This window comes from Pocillopora verrucosa, chromosome 3 (genome assembly GCF_036669915.1).
Source record: "Pocillopora verrucosa isolate sample1 chromosome 3, ASM3666991v2, whole genome shotgun sequence".
Taxonomy (NCBI): domain Eukaryota; kingdom Metazoa; phylum Cnidaria; class Anthozoa; order Scleractinia; family Pocilloporidae; genus Pocillopora; species Pocillopora verrucosa.
In genome coordinates this window covers 28,454,381-28,475,658 of record NC_089314.1, presented here as the reverse complement: position 1 = coordinate 28,475,658, position 21,278 = coordinate 28,454,381, and the positions used below count along the sequence as shown (strand labels likewise).

General features: G+C 39.1%; 2 protein-coding genes across 2 annotated transcripts; both read right to left on the bottom strand.

The window, feature by feature from the left end:
- Positions 1-864: 864 nt before the first annotated feature.
- Positions 865-3,316, bottom strand: LOC131785759 (alpha-(1,3)-fucosyltransferase 11-like). Its single transcript, XM_059102707.2, has 2 exons — positions 3,196-3,316; positions 865-2,148 (listed from the first exon to the last, which is right to left on the bottom strand). Exons 1-2 carry the CDS (start codon positions 3,219-3,221, stop codon positions 942-944), a joined length of 1,233 nt encoding a protein of 410 aa, XP_058958690.2. The 5' UTR covers positions 3,222-3,316; the 3' UTR covers positions 865-941.
- A 1,231-nt stretch (positions 3,317-4,547) lies between these two features.
- LOC131785767 (regulator of G-protein signaling protein-like) lies at positions 4,548-21,154 on the bottom strand. Its single transcript, XM_066163633.1, is given in 27 exon segments — positions 4,548-4,699; positions 5,254-5,387; positions 7,454-7,578; positions 8,087-8,331; positions 9,106-9,229; positions 9,319-9,436; positions 9,965-10,082; positions 10,499-10,698; positions 11,036-11,249; positions 11,366-11,495; positions 12,122-12,184; positions 13,393-13,502; positions 13,505-13,717; positions 14,234-14,401; positions 14,802-15,005; positions 15,435-15,699; positions 15,992-16,032; positions 16,417-16,630; positions 16,632-16,682; positions 16,684-16,767; positions 16,769-16,801; positions 16,803-16,984; positions 17,463-17,553; positions 17,555-17,587; positions 20,004-20,075; positions 20,889-20,971; positions 21,067-21,154. Coding segments are annotated over 27 exon segments (3,498 nt in total). The 5' UTR covers positions 21,098-21,154.
- Positions 21,155-21,278: the final 124 nt, after the last annotated feature.

Below are 21,278 nucleotides of genomic sequence, written 5' to 3'. Positions count from 1 at the left end.
TGATAATCAGGTAGACAATTAATTTATGCATTAAAGGTAGATAAACACGTTATCCCCTGCCCCCCTGACAATGTTCGATTTTTTTCCTATCGTCGTGCCGTTGACTATTGTCCATATAACGCCCCTAGTCGATAACTGATGACCTGCGGGAAACCACAAATATTTTTTTAGGTCAGTCTTTTCAAAATGGTTTTGTAGACAGATCACATAACTCAAGCAGGTTACTGAAGATGTATGTGAGACAAAAAACAAGCACACAGAGTCACAGAGGCTTTTTTCTGCGGTTATGCCACAAAGGGCAAATAACTAAATGCTGATTGGCTGAGATAGAAGGTGTTTCTTTATTAATTCTGGTGCTTGCTCCGGGCAAAATAACTTGAAAAATAAGAAATTAAATTTTAAGTATTAAACAAAAGTACTATAATCTTATGAATGGCGAATGTTTTTTAGCGGGGCTGGTTTCATTGCTTTGGCGTTGTTGTCCAAAATTAGAATTTAAATCAGCTGATTCGCGCGTTTTACAGTTCATTGACACTAACCGAACACTGAAATGGCTACCCACGAAATAAGGTAACAGCATGCGTTTTTTAACTTCTTAGTAAAAGATAACTTTGTCATTTTTATCATAGACAAGCATGTTTCCCCATAATTAAGGTTAAGGATTGATATCATTTGTGTTTTCTTAAGTTGCAGAAATTGGTAATTTCCGTAACTTCTAAAACATGATAAGAAATCTTATGTTACTCGGCCTTATGAAATTACCTATACTAAATCCAATCTACGAGTTTTATCACGATGACAAAAGTAACCGATGTAGTCTGTTTCTGTGAAAGATCAGAGACGATTACTTTCAAATCATGATATCAAGGTATGAGAGTTTTCTCCAGCAAATTAACATTTTGGTTACATGCCTTTCGCTCTTCTTAACCACCCTTAACAAATTATATCAGGATTGGTGTTAATAATGATAATAGGTAAAGTAAAATTACATTTTTCATGACGAGGGTTGTGCGGCTGCTAGGTGTTATTCCCCAATCTTCGTAAGCCCTTGCCTTACAAGGTATTGGCTCCAGTCCCTTCTCGTGTATTCGTCCTTGTGAAAGTGCCACACAGATCTGGCAATAAAGCGGATACTTTGGCTTCCAAACGTTTTCAATAGCGGTTCCAGTGATATTTTCTATTCCCTCCAATTTCCATGACAAATACTTGTTATACTCAGTCTCATTTCTGCTGAGGTACTTCAGATAATCAGAAAGATCTTTCGGAGTCCTGAAATCACGGACTTTAATGACGGAATGTCGTAGATTGCCGGGCAGGAACTCGTCAAGTTTATCTGTACTCATCACAACGGGAATTGAACCTGCATTCAAAGCATGATTCAGTTGTGCATCGACAAAATAATCACAGTCCTGGTTAAAAAATACCAGAGTAAACTTGTACTGCTTGGCTAATTCAGTTTTCAGTTCTAAGAAGTTTGATCCGTTTCTAGATCCATAGCGTTCCACAAGACCATGTTTGTTCCTGAGACAATCTCCATAAGAATCGACCTGCACAAACTTCATCAATTGCCTCATGTATTCAGTTCGCACTGGCTCACAGTTCGAGAATGCAGCCATTATTAGTTTAGTCTTTTCCTTAAACCTAAGAGGTGGAGTTGCGTTTGGCATATGAAAGGATGGCCAAGGAAAATCGTAATCTAAACGGTAACTTACTAACAGTTTAAATCTGGACATAAACTTGGCGTCGTTCATTACGGAAGTGTATATCGGATTTTCTTGTGTGTAAAGGATCCATGGAACAGATTCCGTTGGAGGTATCATGTGCGAATCCCTGGCATGGACTACAAAGCCGTCTGCATCACAAGCTCGAGAATGGTCAGATGTGACCTGACAGGCCACAGGGCAGTCACTTTTATTCCATTTAAGCTCAATACCTGGCTGTTTTCCGAAAATGGTTGACCAGAAAACGATTAGCCACCGATCGGTTTGATTGGGGCTCTTCTTACAACTGAAATGATCTCTTTGTGGAAAATAGTTTTTATCGATGTGATAGAACAGAATGAATACCATACAAACGGGAAGAAACACAGGCTTTAAAGCACGTATGTTCTTTAACATTCTAAGTGCTGATGTATTTTTCAGGATTCTCCTGTCGAGCAAAACGTGTTTAAGATTAGGCAATAGCATTTGATGTTGTTCACTCAAAGAAAAATTCCATATCTACAAGCAACTGGTATCTTGCGGGGTTCTTTTTCCGCAATTACAATGGCGAAAAAAATAAAAAAAGACATGAAATCTCGCGATTCAAGGTTCTCAACTTCATTTTTTTTCTCAAAATGGCTTAACTTTTGACGACTGCACGAAAGAAAAGGAATTTGTACGAATCTGGCGATTCAATTTTACCACAGACGATACAATATAGAACTTACCAGTAAGACCAGTTAATACTTCGCGTACTTTCGTTACACATCCTGTACGTGTTGTTGTTATTACTTGCCGATAATTTTTTTTTCTGTGATTTGACTTTTTCTATAGGGACTAAATTTACGTGTTGAAACTTAATTTCGCGTTCTTTATACAATTGGAAAAAACGAAAAATCAAATACCTGTGAAAGTAAGTACCAGTAATTTGTTTATTAAATAAACAGACTTTGTTCAAACTTTCTTCCGTACCGACATTCAAATCTTCTAGTGGCAAATATTCCGGCTGTCGATTTTTGTTCTCAGCTGCGAGAAATGCCATCGCCAAAACTAAGTCACTTTCAGTTTATCTTATCGTCAGTTTCGTGGTAATTTGGTGAGTTGATAACGTAAACAAGACGGCCATTTTCGATATATGAAAATTCAAACTAGGCTCCGGGAGGCTTGGGGAGTAAAACAAAAGAAATCACAACGAGGTTGAGGGATGAATAATTAGTTCCTTTTGTTTTATTCTCCTTAGCCTCAGAGCCATGTTAGAATCTCAATATATCGAAAGTGACCTTTTGACCACCTTCAAGAGTTTCCAAGCCGACGGCAGTTCGAGCGTCCAGGGTCAGCCTTTTGGCAGAGCGAATGACGAAGGGCAAACGCTCGAAACGTCAGCTTTGAAACTCTTTACGGTGGCCGATTTGCGTTATCGACTCAGTTGATGATACCAAATTAACTTGTTATACTCTCCCACCGACGCAGCACCACAGTTTCTTTAGCAACTTACCACCTTTTTTTGCGTGTCCTGGTCATCTTTCGCTTTTACAAAATTTCCAACGTCACGTTCTGTGAGCGCTCGGAATCTTTCAGTGTTGTTGGTAGCCATAATTCGAGAAAATCTTGACGTGCAATTTTTGTCCCTTCGGCCGTTCGGAGGTAAATACGTACTTGGTATTCATTTCCAAACTAGCCAATCAGCGAGCGCGAAAAGCATTATTTACTGTGGCCCACAACTGTCACGGCAAAAGAAATAACTTCGCGGCAAAAGAAAAAGACTCGCGGCAAAAGGAAGAACCTCGCGGCCAAAAGGAATGTAAGGAATAACAGCAAAACTAGTCGCTGGTTCCTTCTCATCAGCAGCGTCACTAGTTGTAACTGGTTCTTGGCAGTTACGAAGAAAAGTTTTGGTATAGCCATTTACCTTAAGGACGTAAATCTGTCGCATTTGAATTCGGTGGACCCGTCTATCCAATTCAACCTTGAGCGTGAAAAGGTAAGAGACAACAAACTGACATAAATCTTTGCCGAAAAGACAATCTTAGTGTTACTTTGATTAATTGGCACCAGCCAACGTTCTGCCCAATTAGGAATTAGTTCGTATAACCCGTTCGTTATATGTTGAGGTGTTTAAGACGCTCATTTTTCGCTTTTTTTCTACGTTCGTCCTTTGTGGACGTAAAACAAAGCACTTTTAATAAATGGCCTCTCGGGAAACAGTTGGAAAACGAAACTTACTGTTTCCTTTAGGAGCAGACATTTTAAAAGTGTATCATGTTACACTATGCAATGATAATATCATAAGGATTTGTATGACAATTTACAGTTGCGTTCTCAACTTAAAGATCAGAACTAGTTTTAAATAAAAACAGACTTACCTCTCTTGAGAAGTTTTTCCTTTAAAACGCGTGAGCTTTCCGGGCTGATTTGAGGCCGATTAGCTCGGTTTTAGTTCATCTGCTTCACGCTCTGTATCTATGACTACTATGTAGATTTTCCTCTACTTTTGCTGTACTAAAACTTAATATTAGAGATGCAGCTTGAGGCTTCCGAAAACCACCGCTGTTTTAAACTAAAATCAAAACCAGTATGGCCTGCATGAGCAGAGTGGGATCTTCGCGTGGGCATGGGAGCGAATAGAAGATATTTGTTCGCGCTCTGTCGACCAAGACTTACGCGTTACTTCCGTTATGCTCACGTTTCGTCAGCGTAGCTTATATAAGGCAGGTAAGACCGGAACGCAGGCTAACGTACATGGAAACAAAGTCCACTCAGTAATTTTACACAGAAACCATGCAACGCATGAAAAACATACGGGAACCTGTTTATTTCAGTTAGATTCCAATACATTCTTGTGTTTAGTCATGGTGTAGGTCCTTGGATTGAGACTTTCGACACATGATCAGACCGTCCGCCCATTTGATTGGTAACGCGCTTTGCCATCATGAGCCTAAGAGGCATGATGAGGCGGAGACCGTGGTTCAGTGAGAATGACCAGTGTAGCTCAGAGTCCTCTATAAAAGATACAGAATGCATTAGGAAGGCTTGGGCACTAGTTCTCAGACGTTCTTAGGTTTGTTAATCGAGGGTTTTTCTCTAAGCTGTGACGTCGACGTTATTAAATCGCGCCCATCACTTTCCAGACAGACGCGCGGTTGAAAAAGCAATGACTGATACTAGTCGCTGAGGCCTGGGTTGATCAATGGAATGTTTCTATTCAATACGCCTTTTCCGAGTTCTAAAACCCTCGTTTTCAGAATAAGGGTAAGTGCAAAATACCTGTTTGCGAAGATGGGTCAAGTCTGTGGAGAATAGAGTATGATTTTCACATCAAAAGCTTTGCAATTACCCTCCTTTTAAAACAGGGGCTTCGTGCATCTTGAAAATGGATCCGCCATTTTAGCTTCAGGCTCTACGGATTCTTTGATAATAATTTATTTGTAAGAACCTTTTCGCGTCTTAATATCCACATGTCACATATGATGTATATCATGTACCATTTAAGAAGAAAGTTTTCAGTAGTCATTTATTTCCTAGCACCCAAAACCAAGTAATAATTTGTGACTACCGTTTACTGCGTAAATTTTTCTGTACGGCATTCCACCAATTGTCGACATGACTCGTTTTCTCGAGGCGGATCTCTTTACTGGGGTGGAACACGTCGGTTCGTCTGTCTGTTTGGAGATTAGTTCTGCTGAATATCTAAAGCAATAGAATAGTGTGTTAGTAAATCCTCCACATAGTATATTGGGTCACAATGACACGTAAGCGAGCCACATACCGCAATACACTTTTATCAAAGGAACTAAAGACTCTCAACCTGTCTTCACTCAAATGACTATGAATATTTGAAATCAAATATGTTAACTGCGGGTTAAGAAATGAATAAGAAAACGATCTTGGCAGTACTTAACGCGACTATACCAACTGAGCTAACAAGCCAATTGTCATGATGTTGGCTCATAATAAACCCGTAAAGGGAAGAATAAACGACTGTGAGTGTATGAAGATCATATATGTGAACTTCGGGTTAAAATATGAACATGAAAGCGACCTTCGCAGTAATAAACACGACTTTAAGCAGGCATCGCAAAGGTCATGGGTTCAAATCCCATTTAAATATACATATATACATACATACGTACGTACGTACGTACATATATATATATAGCTTTTTGGCATACAAAGCTTTGCTTTCATGTCCAAATCGAGCACTCTACTAGGATGAGTCATTGCTGCTAGCATTATGCATGCTCACTAGTTTTTCTAGTTTGAGCACTCTGGCATGGCTTAGATGATCCCACATGTGTGAGATCACTTGGGGTAGCTATATGGCCTTACCTCCATCCCAGCATCAGCACTGCACTGATGAGGCTCAGAAGGCCGAAACAGTACTGTCTGCAGTTAGTTATATATATATATATATATATATTATATATATACATATAATATTTTCACTACTGCTTAAGTAGAGTTTTTTACTGCGAAGATCGTTTTCATATTTGTCTTCTCTCAGTCATCTTTAATATCTTTTCTCTACGAAAATCTTACTTACAACAAACTCACTTCAATCTGATTAACTCTGACTGTCTGACTCTTATTCTTCTTCTCACTGATTACACATTTTACACTGACTCTCAACTGAAGTGAATTCTAAAATACATGTTCATATATTCATCTAGTATCGTACCCAGACTTTCCACGGTCATGTCAGTTACACGGTAGGATCTGGGTACGAGATTAATATTCATCAGCGGTAAGCATTACTGGCCAATTGACCTTGGAAGGTTAAATATTTTTTGTTAGAACTCTAACCCAAACACTTTTACATGAGTCTCTCTGCGTAAGTAGTTCACGCGGGTCCAATTTAGGAAGGTAAACAACTGAAGCACTTCCACTTGTGATAGTTACACAAGACTGTCATAAGTTGGGAACTCATGGCTTAAACCTAAATAAATTTGGACTTTGAATTCGTATCTACAAGTTAAATGTAAACGAATAACTTAATCGTACTGAGCTAACAATATACTTCATCACAAGTGTAACGAAAATTTTTTAACCTTCAGACTTGCGCTTGATCTAACTATATTAGTTTTTTGTTTACAACAGTTTATGATATTTAATTATCTTATAACTGAAAGCGTGCAACAAATATTTAGCATATATGTCGAAGGAACGAATGAACAGTAAAATCTATTTCACCATGATTCCTTATTTGAAACGCGACTAATGTAAAAGCTGGCTGGAAACGAACTTCTGTCAAAGGAAGCATCCGCCAGCTCATGTGATAGATATATCTTATCAGACGTTGTGGTGTGTAGTATCGGTGAGTGTTTTAACGAGTTGTGCCGCATTTTGACGAGCACGCAGGGCAGGGAAGCGGGAAAAGCGAAGCAGTTAGAAAAGCGTAGCGCGCACAGCCGACCGGTTGGACACGTTTTTTATTTACAACACAAAATAACAAACTGAACAATATCGCAGGATACCTGTCCTAGATTCGCGCGTTATTTGTACTCTATCTGGCACAGTTGGATGATAATCATTGTGGATACTTACATCATGGCGTTGTAAATTTTGAAAGATTATTTTACGAAAAACTGCCCTGAAAGTTCTATTCCAGTGATTTTGCATTAGATAGCTGTATTACACTGTGTCACGTCAATTTCCTATATCTAAATTATGACCAATGAATACAAATATGGGAAAAAATAAGAATTTAAAAGATTTTAATACAAATTGAGTGTGTTACATATATGCCAATGACTCACTTTTTCCATAGGAACATCAGAGGAGTGAAGACCTGAAGAGCTGCCTCATGAAACAAGCCTCTCTCTACGATTCCAGTGTGTACCAATCCTACAATGTTTTCCGCTAGATCGCTGGCAATGTTGATCTTAGATAAAAAGTAAAATTAGTTTGATTGTACTTAAGGTAAAAAGTTTAAAAAACAGAGAGGATTGTTAATGCCCCTTTCAGCTGGGATTTGAAGGGTTAAAATGTTTTTTTCTTTTTTTTGTCTTTTGTCTTTATTTTTTACCTTGGAAACGTGATTTGGCTCATTGACAAAATGTAGTTAATAAAAAAATTTAGGGAACGGGACGGGAATTCAGAAAGAAAACTTGTTGAACCGGAATTTGAATACTCGATTGCCAAAACACACGATATCGATGAACTGTTTTCTGGAATGATTGAAAGAGGACATTTGAGACTCAATGTAAAAGCAAATAGCACTACAGACTCGTATACCCATTGGGTGCATATCTTTTTTAGGGGCTCGATAAAGGCAAGCACTTAGAACTGTCTGGACTTTCTGCCCGCTTAGTTTCGTCGAAAAGATGTAATGGATCCTTTACACTTCGCTATTACGAAACAAACCTATATTCCTGGGGGAGGAAACCAACCTGTACTCTTGGGGGAAAGTCCGAATCTATAAAACACTTTACAATAGTGCGAGCTTTGTCCAAAAGTAAATTCTCATCATCTAGCGTGTAGTTCCCAGACATCGCACAAGCAGCAGCATTATCAGCTTGATCTTTGAAGCGCTCAACCTCCATCCAGAACTCCAAGTCGTTTATCAACCGATCAGTGTATACAAACTGCTTATTTACCACTCGCCCAGTAGGGTGCGCTACATGACGGCGGAGGTCTGAAGAAAGAAAAGTTCAATGAGGAACAATGATTCCGTCGAAAAAATTATTAAGGTATTAAATTGCTTTCTTTTTCTTCATTGGGTTTGTGGAGAATTAGAAAAGACAAAAAGATCCTCTATAGCTTGAATTTAAAATATTTCCTTAAAAAGCCGAAAATTTAAACGTCAAAAGTGGACACACCCATGGGGAATGGCTGGGTAACAGCTCAATACTGGTTGACCGCGTAGGACAGGTTTCACAGATTAGGAGTATTATGAAAAAACGATAAACAACGTCACTTTATGCCATAACTGACCACTTAATGTTTAGAATCTGGCTCAAAAATACCAGTTAATTTGATTTTGGGAGAGAAACATGGATTAAAAAATAATTTGAAAGAGTATTCTTGAGTATATTTAAGTACTCCCACTTTCAGTGACCGTTTAATGCAGGTGGAAGACAATAAAAACAGGCCGTTATGACTAAACAAAGGATGAACAAACCGCTTAATAGAGGTGAAAAGTACAGTGATTAAGGGAAAACAAATTCGGGACATGGACAACTGACCGCCTAATACAGGGTGACCGTTCACTGCGGTTCCGCTTGATACAGGACTGCACCCTCATCTACTAAACGCGTCTATCGATTCAATTTAGAGCGCACGTTTATCGCAGTTCTTGCATAAAAAAAAGTATAAGGTTTTTTCTCCTTCTTCCTGAAAATCTTTGAAATATTACATATTTTTTTTCTCTGTACTAGCGATTAACATGTGAGCTATATTCAGTACTCACTCTGTTCCACAGTGGTCTTTGCTTCTTTTCGCAGGAATACTTTAAAGTCACGGAGAGAGGGAGCATGGCGAATTCCTCGTTGGAAACATATGATGTTATGAGCAAACATGACCCACATCCCTTTCTGAAGGAAGAGAAACACAAAAACAGCCAAACCTTAATTATGACCTCTTTTATTAGAAACAAAACCATCCGTTTGGAGTCATAACTAACCGTTTTTCCGTGAGCGGCCATCTTATAAACTCCAGCAAGAGTGTTTCTCATGGCGTACTTGGTAGAGCTTTCGCGATCCGCCTCGTCGTCCGGGAAAGTGGCCACAAAATCAGCATACCTGATGATAGCACAACCGTGACTATTTTTTTTTCGGATTTAATCCCGGAAAATGCTTTAATTGAACGCACAAATATCCATCATAACTTCTCCATAAATAGGAACAATCTCTCTTGCTCCCCTTTGGTCACCATGTTGTTTTAGCATCAATGCTTAAGATTGATGAGTTTTAAATTTTTTACGGGTTAAGCCGTGAGTATTTAATTCAAGGCATAGGATTTTGTCTGTCCATAATCCAGGGGCGTTCTTAAGCTGGGTTTAAAAATATGTACTCGAATATGTTGGGTCTTTAAAATTTCTAAAGCAACTTTTCCACTGATGAAATCAGAAGAGAGCCATTTTTTCACCGCAAGGACTCTTGAACTGTTGGACTCTTTTTTGCCAAGTTGACACCATTTAATATTTTTTTATTCAGTGATACATAAAATATCTTAAGAGATGTTTTGCTACACAGATACTGTTAAAAAAAATCCTTTTATCCTACATAAGGATTAAAACACTTATATACAGCACAAAACGGAGACTGTACCAGTTTTCCTCCATGGATCGTGCCACGCAGGCCTGAGCCGAGACAAGCATTGGAGGGGTCACTTTGTCCAATAGCGGGATGTCCCGGATGATCTCAGCTTTGCAATGTAGGTACTCAGCTACAGAGGAACAAATTGTGCATTATTAGTATATCAGGAACCTCAAAACGTGGTTCACAAACAGCTGCTGCTTTGGCTATCACAATCGTTCACTATAAATTCTACAAACTACTCTCAATTCTGCAAACAAGGTGTCAAGAGTTGGAAAACGAGGTACGGGACTCGACTACGTCAGGGATGGGCAACGTGGTTGCTAAGCAAGATTAAAATGGCGGCCTATATTGATAAAATTTAAGCTCATTTGAAGAAAACTTTGTAAGGTGAAGGTCACTCTTTAGGATCACAAAACGCGGTCCGTGTCATTTTTTTTTTTATGTACAATTATTGATGGTGGAGAAAACTTCTATCTTTTCTTCCAAAACTCCTCTTCTAAGGGCTCTGAAAAATATTGACTTTGTCAAGATCTAAACACTAACCAGGTGTTGTCGGAATGTTGATAAAGTATTTTTTTGTTATAATCATAGCCCTGGCTTGCCGAGCCTTTCCGTCCTTGCAGTTTGTTCTCATGTTTTCGACCGCCTGCCAGAACATGAGGGGAGCCTCACATCCTTTGTCGGATAAGAAACGTTTGAACCACGTCAACTGAAGGTTGTTATGCAAGACATCGTTAAAGCATCTGAAAGACCAAGGGAAAAAAGTTATCAATTATAATATTTGTGTGGTTACTAAGTCGTTAGTGCTACACTCTTTTGTAGGTAAAGGGCGTAAAATACAAGCACATGAAATCCTTCTTTTTTAAGGGAAGCTGTTGATCTCATTAGTTATTCTCCTTACTGTCTCCCATACAATTCTTGTGATTTTAGTTGGAAGAATTTGGCTTTGGATCAACTAATAATCCCCCAATTGATATTTCTCTTTATTCTCCTTACTTTTCTGCTTGATAATGTATTGATATTGTAAGGAGAAATTCTGTCTTAGACACTTATGGTAGTTAGAGGGTTAATCAGTGTTACCTTGGTTTCGGGGGTCTGATAATCTTGCTTCTACCCTTCGCTCTCTCCTCGAACGCATCTTCTCCAAACCTGATCGCGTGACCGTAGAAGTGTGAAGCCCTCCTGTTCTGTTGCGTGTTCTCCGGTTGTTTATCCTTCAGACTCGGAAGATCAAAGTTCTCCTCGTATGCCTCGCGTTCATCTTCGTCTTCGTCTTCGAGACCGAAAGAAAATCCTAAGGATATAAAACCAACTGATAGTGAGTATGTATTTAATTCGGATTACTATTTCAAGCGACACCCACGTCCTTGCTAACCTAATCAGTAGGGAGTAAAACCCGTTTTCTCTTACCAGAAAATCCAAGCCCAACGGCCACTGAGAAGGCATGCTGTGGCTTAGAACAGTCGATTTCCCACAGTTTAGCAGTTGTCCCATCTGGTTTGACTTCCATTTTTTTTCTCGCGCTCTTCCTAGGAACTCCCTGTAAAAAACGGTGGAATAGTGTAAATGAAATATGGTAATCATTTCTCGTGGGACAGAGGCAGCAACTCTAATGATGGTCAGTGAATCATTTGACAAAAATCCTACGGAAGGCTTCACGAAGCACCAGTATCTAGGTCTATCGCAAGCCAACAATTCTTAATCTTCTGCTGCTTCACTTTGGTTTCTGTCGCAATTTCAAAAACAAATTATGATTTGAAAAAAACAAAAAAAAGAAACCACGGCAAGAACAGCAATCTGCGTTGCAATATCCATCCTGCTCCTTTCTCTACGAAAACCTGAAAATGTTGTACTCAAGTCATTAAGAATGAAGGTCGAGCTCGATAAAAATGGTTTTAGACTTGTAAAAAGAAATTAAGAAAAAAAATGTTTTATTTTGACTTTTTCCTGGATGCTACTGATTTTCTTTCGCAGCTTTAAGTAATTTTGATAATTCTGAATTAGTTTTATGAAAAACAACGAAACATACAATGATAAGTGTAAAAATGAAACGAAAAAAGAAAAAAGGAATTTGTTGAAAGGAAAAAGGGAATCAAATTGCAACGTTCTGCAAGGATCTTTGACGATTTATTTGTTACTTCACTTTCTAAGCTGCAATAATCTTACCACAAAATTAACAAAATGATCTTCGTCAGACTGGATAAATTCACTCCACAGTGCGGTGACAGTCTGTGAAAAGAGGAAGAAGGAAAAATCTACCCTGAAGTTAACAATTTTCGTGCATTTTATACAATGAAATGTCTCTTAACGAACTTTCTCAATTGCAGACAGCTTAGACCGCCAAACTCCATTGAAACTTCAAAATAAACTCTGTATTTACATATTCCGGTAGGCAACCGTGGATGTTCCTGTCAGGTTAAAATTAACACACAGGGTAATTAAGTACTATTAACTAAGTTGAAAACGTAAATTGGACACCGTAGAGTTTAAAAGCTGACGTTTCGAGCGTTTGCTCTTTGTCAGAGCGATTGGAGGAATTGTGGGTTGTGTGTGAGTTTATATGCGGAAAATGGGCCTACGCTATTGGTGGGAATATGGTGACGAGAAAACAAGAATAAGTTTGTTGAATGGAAAGCACTCGTTGATACCGTGGGGGTTAAGAGTGCCGATTTGAAAGATAAATTTTTGTTCTAGAGTTTTGCGGCTTTCTGAACTGCCTAGATGTAGGGGAAGGCCGCAAACTTCCATATGCTGTTTTGAATGATTAGGGAGATTCGAGTGTCTAGCGGATGTGTCTTTGTCATTTCTTTCTACCTCGCGAAGGTGTTCTCGGAATCGGTCACCTAGTCGTCTCCCTGTTTCACCAATGTATAAAAGTTATACATTGGTGAAACATATAAACCCACACATAACCTACAATTCCTCCAATCGCTGACCAAGGGCCAACGCTCGAAACGTCAGCTTTTAAACTCTTAAGGGTGGCCAATTTACGTTATCAACTCAGCTGATAATACTAAATTACCCTGATATACTCTCCCACCGACGCAGCACCACAGCAGTTTCTTTAGAAAATTGCCCCCTTTATACAATTTAGACACTTCCTTGGTGTAATGAGCTTCCGTCGGTGGATAACCCCTTTTAAAATTCTATCAGCCTCTTAATCTTAATTTCAATAAATCGACTTAACATCGCTGTCCTGTATCTCTACAGTGCGCTAAACAAAGGTCCATATTTAATTTCACTGTTTTGTCGTCATTCGCATACTGTCACCTTTCGCAAACCTTATTATCAAGGTTATCCTCTGCTAACACCCTTGTGGCCACTTGAGAGAACTTAATTTTTACTCGGTCAGCTGTCTTTTCCCAAGTGAACCCGCTTAAAAGAACTATCATGGTCTTTTTCCTTTGTGTCAAGGTCTTATTAGCCATACTTTTTACCTGCACGGACGTTTGCAACACAGTTGACAACAACTGACTACCACGTTCTAGAGGAAGAAGCCGCATTAAATCATCTCTGGTCTGTGGGCTCATTGTTACTTTTCTCGGGAATCTGGGGCAATGTAAGTGGCAATTAGCGTCTTTCCCAAATTATGTTTGCTGAGGCTGCCAAAATCTTCCCTAGGTGACAAATACTCTTGGGAATCTTCCCAAAATTGAAGACATCTAAGGGCTGCTTCTTCTCGCGTTTTCTTTAAATATTCACTGAGAGGTCCACCGGCCAGTTTGTCTGCAGTTAGGGCTAATGATGCTGTCAGATTTATATCTGAAGAATGAAAGGCAACACCGTGAGTGTTTGCAAAGTTTTATCATCCAAGATTTTGCGTGTAACATAGCGGAGGGAGTTTCAATCGATCGAGCACCGTGAAACTACATCCAAAGCAATCAATAGGCCAATCAAAGCTGAAAGGGTGCCAAAAAACTCATGGTGAAGCAAAAACACTTCTCGAAGCGCAGGAAAGCTTGGGGGAACTACTCACGTGACCAAAGTACTCAGAACCGCCAATCAGAACAAAAGAAAACATCACCAGGAACCAGTAAGAATTTACAGAATAAAGAAAAGAACATCCTAGATGGTGTGAAAACGTGTAAAACCAAGTTTCTGATTGGTTGAGAAGATGGCCCAAGTTTTACAGACTAATCACAGAGCATAGTAAACCATAATAAGTACAGTTCCCTGATTACTTATAACTCTCAAGTTAGAGCTGTGCGTTTGAGATAAGTCTATTTACATATAATTTAAGTTATAGATGATATAACGATGTCTATACGCATCACTCACCTTTGTTAGCTTGCTGAATTATACAGGGTTCTCCGTTGGAATCCCTGGGATAAAGAACACGTGGTTCCCCGACGACTGATGCTGTTTCACTACCAGTTTCCTTAAACGGAATTATATGCGAGGCGGAAGCTTGTCGAATGGCTGTGCTAACAGTTATTGTAGGTGTCCCTGAAAAATAAAAAGTTTCATCAAGTGACTTACGAAAACAGAGAAGCATTATAAATATATATATATAATTTTCATCACCGGAGTCGCTCCTAAAAAAAAATCATTCGTTAATCTAAGTACACAGGAGGAATAAAAACATACAATGGATTAATGGATATATTTAGGAAACAAAAAAGGGTTTAATCAGATTAGTGAAAGACTAGACCATTCGAGTGGTTGCATGAATTAGAAAGTTGACTTGGGTTGTAATAAACCTCAACTTTAAAGCTCTAACTTTTAAGTCAACCCTTTCGTAGGATAATGGCAACAGAAGGTTTTTTTTTTACATAAAGTCCTACTGACGGTATCTTAAGAAAACGTCGACCTTTGATTTTGACAATGAACGTTTTCATCGACTCACCTGATGAGGACCTATTTGATGAGGTGGTCTCTGCCGATGACTCATAAAGTTCTTCATCCTTTTCCTCTGTAATGATGTTTCTTTCTGATGCCAAGGCCTCGTAGAAGGTCTTAAGCTTCCTAGGCGCTGACGAAGGCATTTTGGCGAAAGGAGGGTTGGGCATGGGGCGAGAAACGAGTAATTCCTCCTCCGATTCATCTATAACTATGAAAATATTATTCAGTTTCAAACGAGCAAACAAGATGTCTTACGGAGTTGATAAATGAGAAATTGGAACTATATCTCGACCAACAAAGAGAGGGTCGCGCAAACAGCTATGCACGCGAACTATGCGGGGATTTGGGTTGGAGTCTGGACCAGGAGAGCCTGCATTATTTAGGGACCTTACAAAGTCGACTCCAAAGAGGACGTCGATCAAAAACTGAAATTACATTTTTTCCTAGAATTTTGCGATTGGCACCTTGTGATAGCCTTCTTTTTAAAGCGCCAGACCAATCACGAAGCGAGGTATGAAAATCATAGCTGCAAGGCTTATTTGGGGGAATTAGCTCCTTGTCGTTCGACGGTCTTGTTTTACTTGTCAGAACAAAGTGACAATAAAATTCTGGTAAAAAAATCAAAGCTTGAAAGCACCTTTCTTCTCGTTGGTTTTTTTCTCCTTTTTCTTCTTTTTAAACCACCTTTGCTTGCCATAAGTGGGTAGTGCAGGATCTGAAGCAATTAAGTTTTCCGGAGGCGAAACAAGGCGAGGTCTTGAACCTTTAGAGAACGACTTACTGCAGACTGTGGGACTTACAGAATCCGGCGAACTAGACACAGACCAAGCGTCCTCTTCCTCTTCCTCTTCAGGGACTGGACTCGAAGGTGGAGCTGAACTGATCTCCTCGTATCCTCTTATCTATCGTGGGAAAAAAAAATGGATGTTTACCCATCAATCAGACAACTAAAATTGGTCAAAAAAGTTTGGATGGATACATACCGGATTACCGGACTCAGAAGACTGAGAAATTATTTTCCTTAAAATACCATTAGCCATATGATGTTAGGTCTGAGTTATCTTATCGCCCTCCTATAACACGTACCAATAATATTAGGCGAGTGTTGCTGTAGATCTAAATCAAGAGTTTAGAATCTCTTGATATGCATTCTATCCACGCAAGGGCTTCTCGATTTCCAAGACCTCCGGATACGGAAGTGTGAATCATTATCTTCCCTTTATAGTATCTCACAGCTTCAATAAATGCCCAGAAATTTCTTCTTTAAGGAATGCTGCAATATTCAAAAGGAGATGGCTGGCAGCTCTGTGAAGAAGGTACCCCAGAATTGTTTGTGTTGTTTAGCCACTGTTTTTGTTTGTGAATGGAATGGCTTATAGACTACTAGAAATAATTAAAGATGAACAACAACAAAAAGAATTTGACAATCCTTCAAATTAAAGACTAAAATCATATTATTTACCCCCGCGGACAGTTGTAGCTCCATTGGCATATCATGAGGCGGCATAATTTTATGTCCATCTTCGGCGGGACCGTCGACTCCCGCCCAAAACCATTGTCTCCATTCTTCCAGTTTCTCCTCCCTACTCTCAGAAGAGGAAACGGCACAAAGCTTCAACAAGGAATTAGCGATGTCTTGCTCAGAGCTGGTTGTTGAAAGCGTATCATCGTCTTCAGAATTGGACTTATACTTCTGTTTTGCAATATTAAATCCGTAACTGAAATGCCACGCTTTTCAGCGATTACTTTGAAAAGAATTTTCTTATGCTGTATGTACTTCGGTAGCCAGTAACTGCTCAAACGTTCCAAGGCCATCTTCTGCACGGGGAGGAAAAACATTTTCGGAAAATAACGAGGAATCAGAAAGATACATTCGTTTTGTGATGTTCTTTTGGAATTCTAAAGGAGGACTCTCGCTCCCCCTGGCGGCTCACCCCGCATAAACTCGCCCATTTCATGATCTCCGGGAGTTTCCCAGGGAGATCCGCTTCGTAAATATTTAGCCCTGAATCTCTCGGAAGCTGAACCTCCTATGCTCTTTCCTTGTCACCCTGCGATATCGCTCGGCGTCTATCCAAAACATCAAGATTCTCTGCCCTGCTGTGCCGCGTAGAAACAATTGCAGACTGCGCATGTCCTCCACGGTGCGTAGAAAGGTCCTTGCTTCATTTCTGTTCACTGATGTACCTAAAAATACCAGTTGAAAGAAATTGAGGTTGGAGTTTCATGATCAAACTACGATCACTTTTAGACGCAATTTTGGAACAAGTATTGAAACTTTACAATGGTGAAAAGCTGTAAGGATAAGAATCTGCGGTTTTGGAATCTATCAAAACGGTTGGTTGCAGTAGACGGTTATTCTGTGTGTAACATGTTTCGAGGATTCTCAGCCGGCGAAGGCGATTGAAAAGTAGGCTAAAGAGGGAGAATGGAAAAGAGGGAGTTCCATTTTTCCTCCCCAGATTCCCATATTTTTCTCGGATTTTTTGTCTACAGTTTTTTTGGTTTTGTTTTGTTTTTTATGTTTTTTCCCTTTTTTATTGGAGAACCTTCGTTTCTTTAACCAGATTAATTTTTTTTCGAATTTAGCAATCGCCGAGGAGAGCCTTTTTTCTCGATTCTATGACATACGTTAAGGTTATTGTATGTTACGACAGCTACTTACCTGAGTAATCAGTGGCATCGTGAAGCTGAACGTATAACAAGTACACAAGAAAAAGATCTGTTTTCCAAAAAAATGGCATTCTTTCCTTCTGTTACCCATTGTTTGATTCGATACTCTGGTAAATGCTATGGAAAGAAGGTAATCTTGCATCACTAAGTTTGATAAAAACAAACAAACAAACAAACAAACAAACAAAAAAACCAACATGAACCGATAGAGACCATCGACCGGTATATATCAAGATAGACGTCCGCGTCGTAAGCTCTCACGATTTCTTCGGCCGAACTAACCTCGCAAAGAAAAAACCTTTCGACCATTGTCCAACTATCTTGAACCCGCTTGGTCAATAACGCATATCAATACGAAATATTATATCGATTTAGCTATCACGCCGAAGTCTCCGAAAGAAATAGCTTTAAGTAACTTGAGTGATTTTAACACATCCGAAGAACTGCTACAGAATCTTCCTTGTCTATCTTATCGTCTACTCCTATCAAATATAAAATGAAAACCTCGCCTTGATAATTTTGCTCTAAGCCTTAATTGGCCGGCTTTTATGGGATATTTTCCTTTGCTCTGATTGGCTCTACTGATTACTTAGGTCTTACTTTTTTGACACTCGATCAAAATTTGCTAAATAAAAAAGGGAAAAAGACTCCTCATTCCATAATACGAATTTTTTATTTTATTTTATAATAAAGTTCGGATATAACGCGCGCTGTCATGGTTGAAAGAGCGTGCTCTATGAGAGTATAGAGCATAGAGCTGAGCTACAGCTGTCACGCCATCTGCCAATTGTACTATGTTCGACCTTTTCCGGGACTTCTTTTTAGCTTTTTTCCGATAATTGAAAGTGAAATTTCGGAACTGAAGCGAGCCGGCAAGTAGCAACAGAAGAATCAAACAAAGGTTTGTAAACATACCAGGCGCCGTAATTTACGTTATTAAAACGTGAGCAGATACGAAAATCTTCAAAGGAAAAACAAAATAAACATTCCGAGTTTTAAAGATTTTCACGCTCAGTTAGATTGCAAGCTTACGTACGGTAATAAAAATCAAATACAGCTAACACTCGTACAGTATATAAAGTTCAGTGTTCAAAAACAAAACAGAGCAAACAGAAAGGATGAAAAATATAACCAAACTGGCATAATTGTAAAATTCATTCTAATCATGACGGTGTCTGACCGAATATAATCATGCTGAAGTTCATCGCGGCTCGCTCATCACGGCGATCTCCGGTCATCACAGTAAAGGAAGCCTCAGAAACTAAATCGGCCACCCTTCGAGTGAAAAAAATTAGAGCTTGCTCTGATATCCTTTTCGATACGTTGAGTGGAAAGTCACATCAGTCACTGCAGCCGAGTTTTGCGGCGCTGTCATCACGAGCGATCTTCATGTTCCGGTGAATTCGGCTGTCGTTCATTCAAAAAAACACTCGCCTTGAACAGTTTGTTTTCTACCTTGTCATGTGAAAAAAACTCGCGTGTTTTTAAGAGCCATAATTCGGCTGAAGTTCATTGAACATTTCACTTCAAGATTCTGTATTAGAGACTTAAAAACTTCAGGCAAAAGTGTTAAATTCGACTTGCCGAACTATTTTAGTTTGTAAACTATCGTAGAATGTGACTTTGATGGTTTTTGAACTTTGATGTTTTGACACTTTTGACAGCTTTAGTCTTGTACAACCAATCAGATTATTTGAACGATTCTAACAGGGATTCTGATTGGCTAATTGTAGCGTGCTTTATGAGAGTATAGAGCATGCTGACGACACTGTTCTTCGCTTTGGAAATAAAGTTTGTTTTGAAAATTGAAAGTAATGCTTGGGTAATTTAACGGATACTTTATTATAAAACAAATAGAGAAACCTTGACTGTGCTCTGTTCTGTTATAAAGCACTTAGGAAGCGGCTAGAGCACTCAAGAAGTGGGAAGAAACACTCGACTACGTCTCGTGTTTCTCCTACACTTCTTTTCGTGCTCTAGCCGCTTCCTGCGTGCTTTATAACAGAACAGAGCACAGTCAAGGCTTCTCTATTTGTTAATTAAAAAAGATCCTAGACCTGAATTAGTCTGATTTGTTGATTCTCATATTGTGGAGAAGGTTAGCGATAAACAGCTTATGTTACTAATTTAGAGCAGTTTTTGGCTTTTTTTCCGTTGAAGAGTTAAGAAAGAATTGTGAAAAAAAAAAGAAATGTTTCCGGCAGGATTTGAACCTGCGACCTTCCGCCTGACGTGATAACCACTACACTACGGAAACCACGCAGTACAAGGTAAGTAAAGCAGAAAATACAAAAACTTTCTGAGTGTTGTCCTTACTTTTTCAAGTGGCACATTACACTAAAAAAGCGTAGTCAATACCCTTTTCCTAACCCAAGTCGAGGTGCATTACAGGCTACGAACCGTTCTGGGAGCGGTTTTTCGTTGTAAATTTCAACTCAGACGGAGCTCTAATAAATTTTCAAAATTAAATGTTTTGAGGAGAACCGAAAAGTAAGTCTTTAGCTGAATCAGTTCGAAGCGTTACTTACATAACATGTTCGTGGAGGGGGAGGAAAACACTGAAATAACCGTCTGCTTGATTGTAGGTCAACCTTTTTCCAAACACCTGTTTGGTAACAAATGCATCAATATGGAGGTATTAGTACTAATTGTTATATTAGTATGTGTGCCATGATTGATCAATTCTGCGGTCCGTACTTCTTTGTGTGGCTTGCTGAATTCAAGTGCTTTTTTTGAATTTAGATCTTCCCCTTCTGTTTTAACCTAGAGATGTGATAAAAATATTAATAACCTCGTTTTCTTGGTCTGTAATGTAAGTTACGTAACTTCGTTCTTTTTGCGCTTGGATTTATGGCCTGCTTTGTGCTTGGGCCTTAAATCCAAGCGGAAGAAACTCAGTCCGTAACTTAGAGTACTGACCAAGAATATGAGGTTAGTAAGGAGATATATCTCCGGTTTATTACCGATGCATACTCTCTGCACCATGTCTTAATAATCCAGGACAGTAGAAAAGAGAGTCAACTAGAACTTATGCATCTCCTAACTGAACATCGGGGCCCAGTTGTCCAAGGCCGGTTAGCGCTAATCAAGCTGAAATTTTAATCCGGGTTTCTTTATTCCTTTGTGGAGTAGGCTTTTTCGAGATAATTTCCCTGTTCTTTTTTAGAGCATCAGATAATCAAATTCTACAGAAAAAGAAGTATGCTGAATTTTTTGTTTTAGCCTTAGATTTCACATTTATCCTGGGTTAACCCAGCTTTGAACAACCCGGCCCCGGTTGGAAACCGCTGATGTTAGATCTAGACCAGCAAATAAGCGACAAAGTAGTGAGGCAATTGACTGCGAAGACTGTAAAAATACTGATATATTATCTAATATTTTCTGGTTTCATAAACAATGGTAGTTCTGTAAACCTTACCGGCAGTGAAAGAAAGGTGTTCAAGAAGTCAACAAATGTAGCTTTACTCAATAGCTTCTCAAAAAGACCTTCACTTGGAATCCCTGGTCAAGAGAAAGAATGAGGCTCGTTACAAATTCAAAGCATTAAAAAATTGAAAAGAACGACAAAAACATTAGAGTCGATTATGAAATCTGACCAGTATCTGAGTCTATCGGTATTTCTTCCATAACTGTCAGAGCTTTAACGCGTTTTCCTAGTTTGGTAATTCATGGTGTAGTTGTTGTTTGTAGTTTCCATGGAACAATGGTACGCACAGAGCCACGTAATAATAAACGTCAGCGCGCGCGGAGAATTGACTCAAAATAGCGCGGGCTCGACTAAATAACTTTGAAAAACGTGAAAAAACAT

Coding starts and splice junctions, on each gene's coding strand:
- LOC131785759 (XM_059102707.2), bottom strand. CDS start 3,221: ATGACCAGGACACGCAAAAAAAGGTG. Junction 2,149..3,195: donor AGGACACGCAAAAAAAGGTG/GTAAGTTGCTAA, acceptor TTTGCTCGACAG/GAGAATCCTGAAAAATACAT.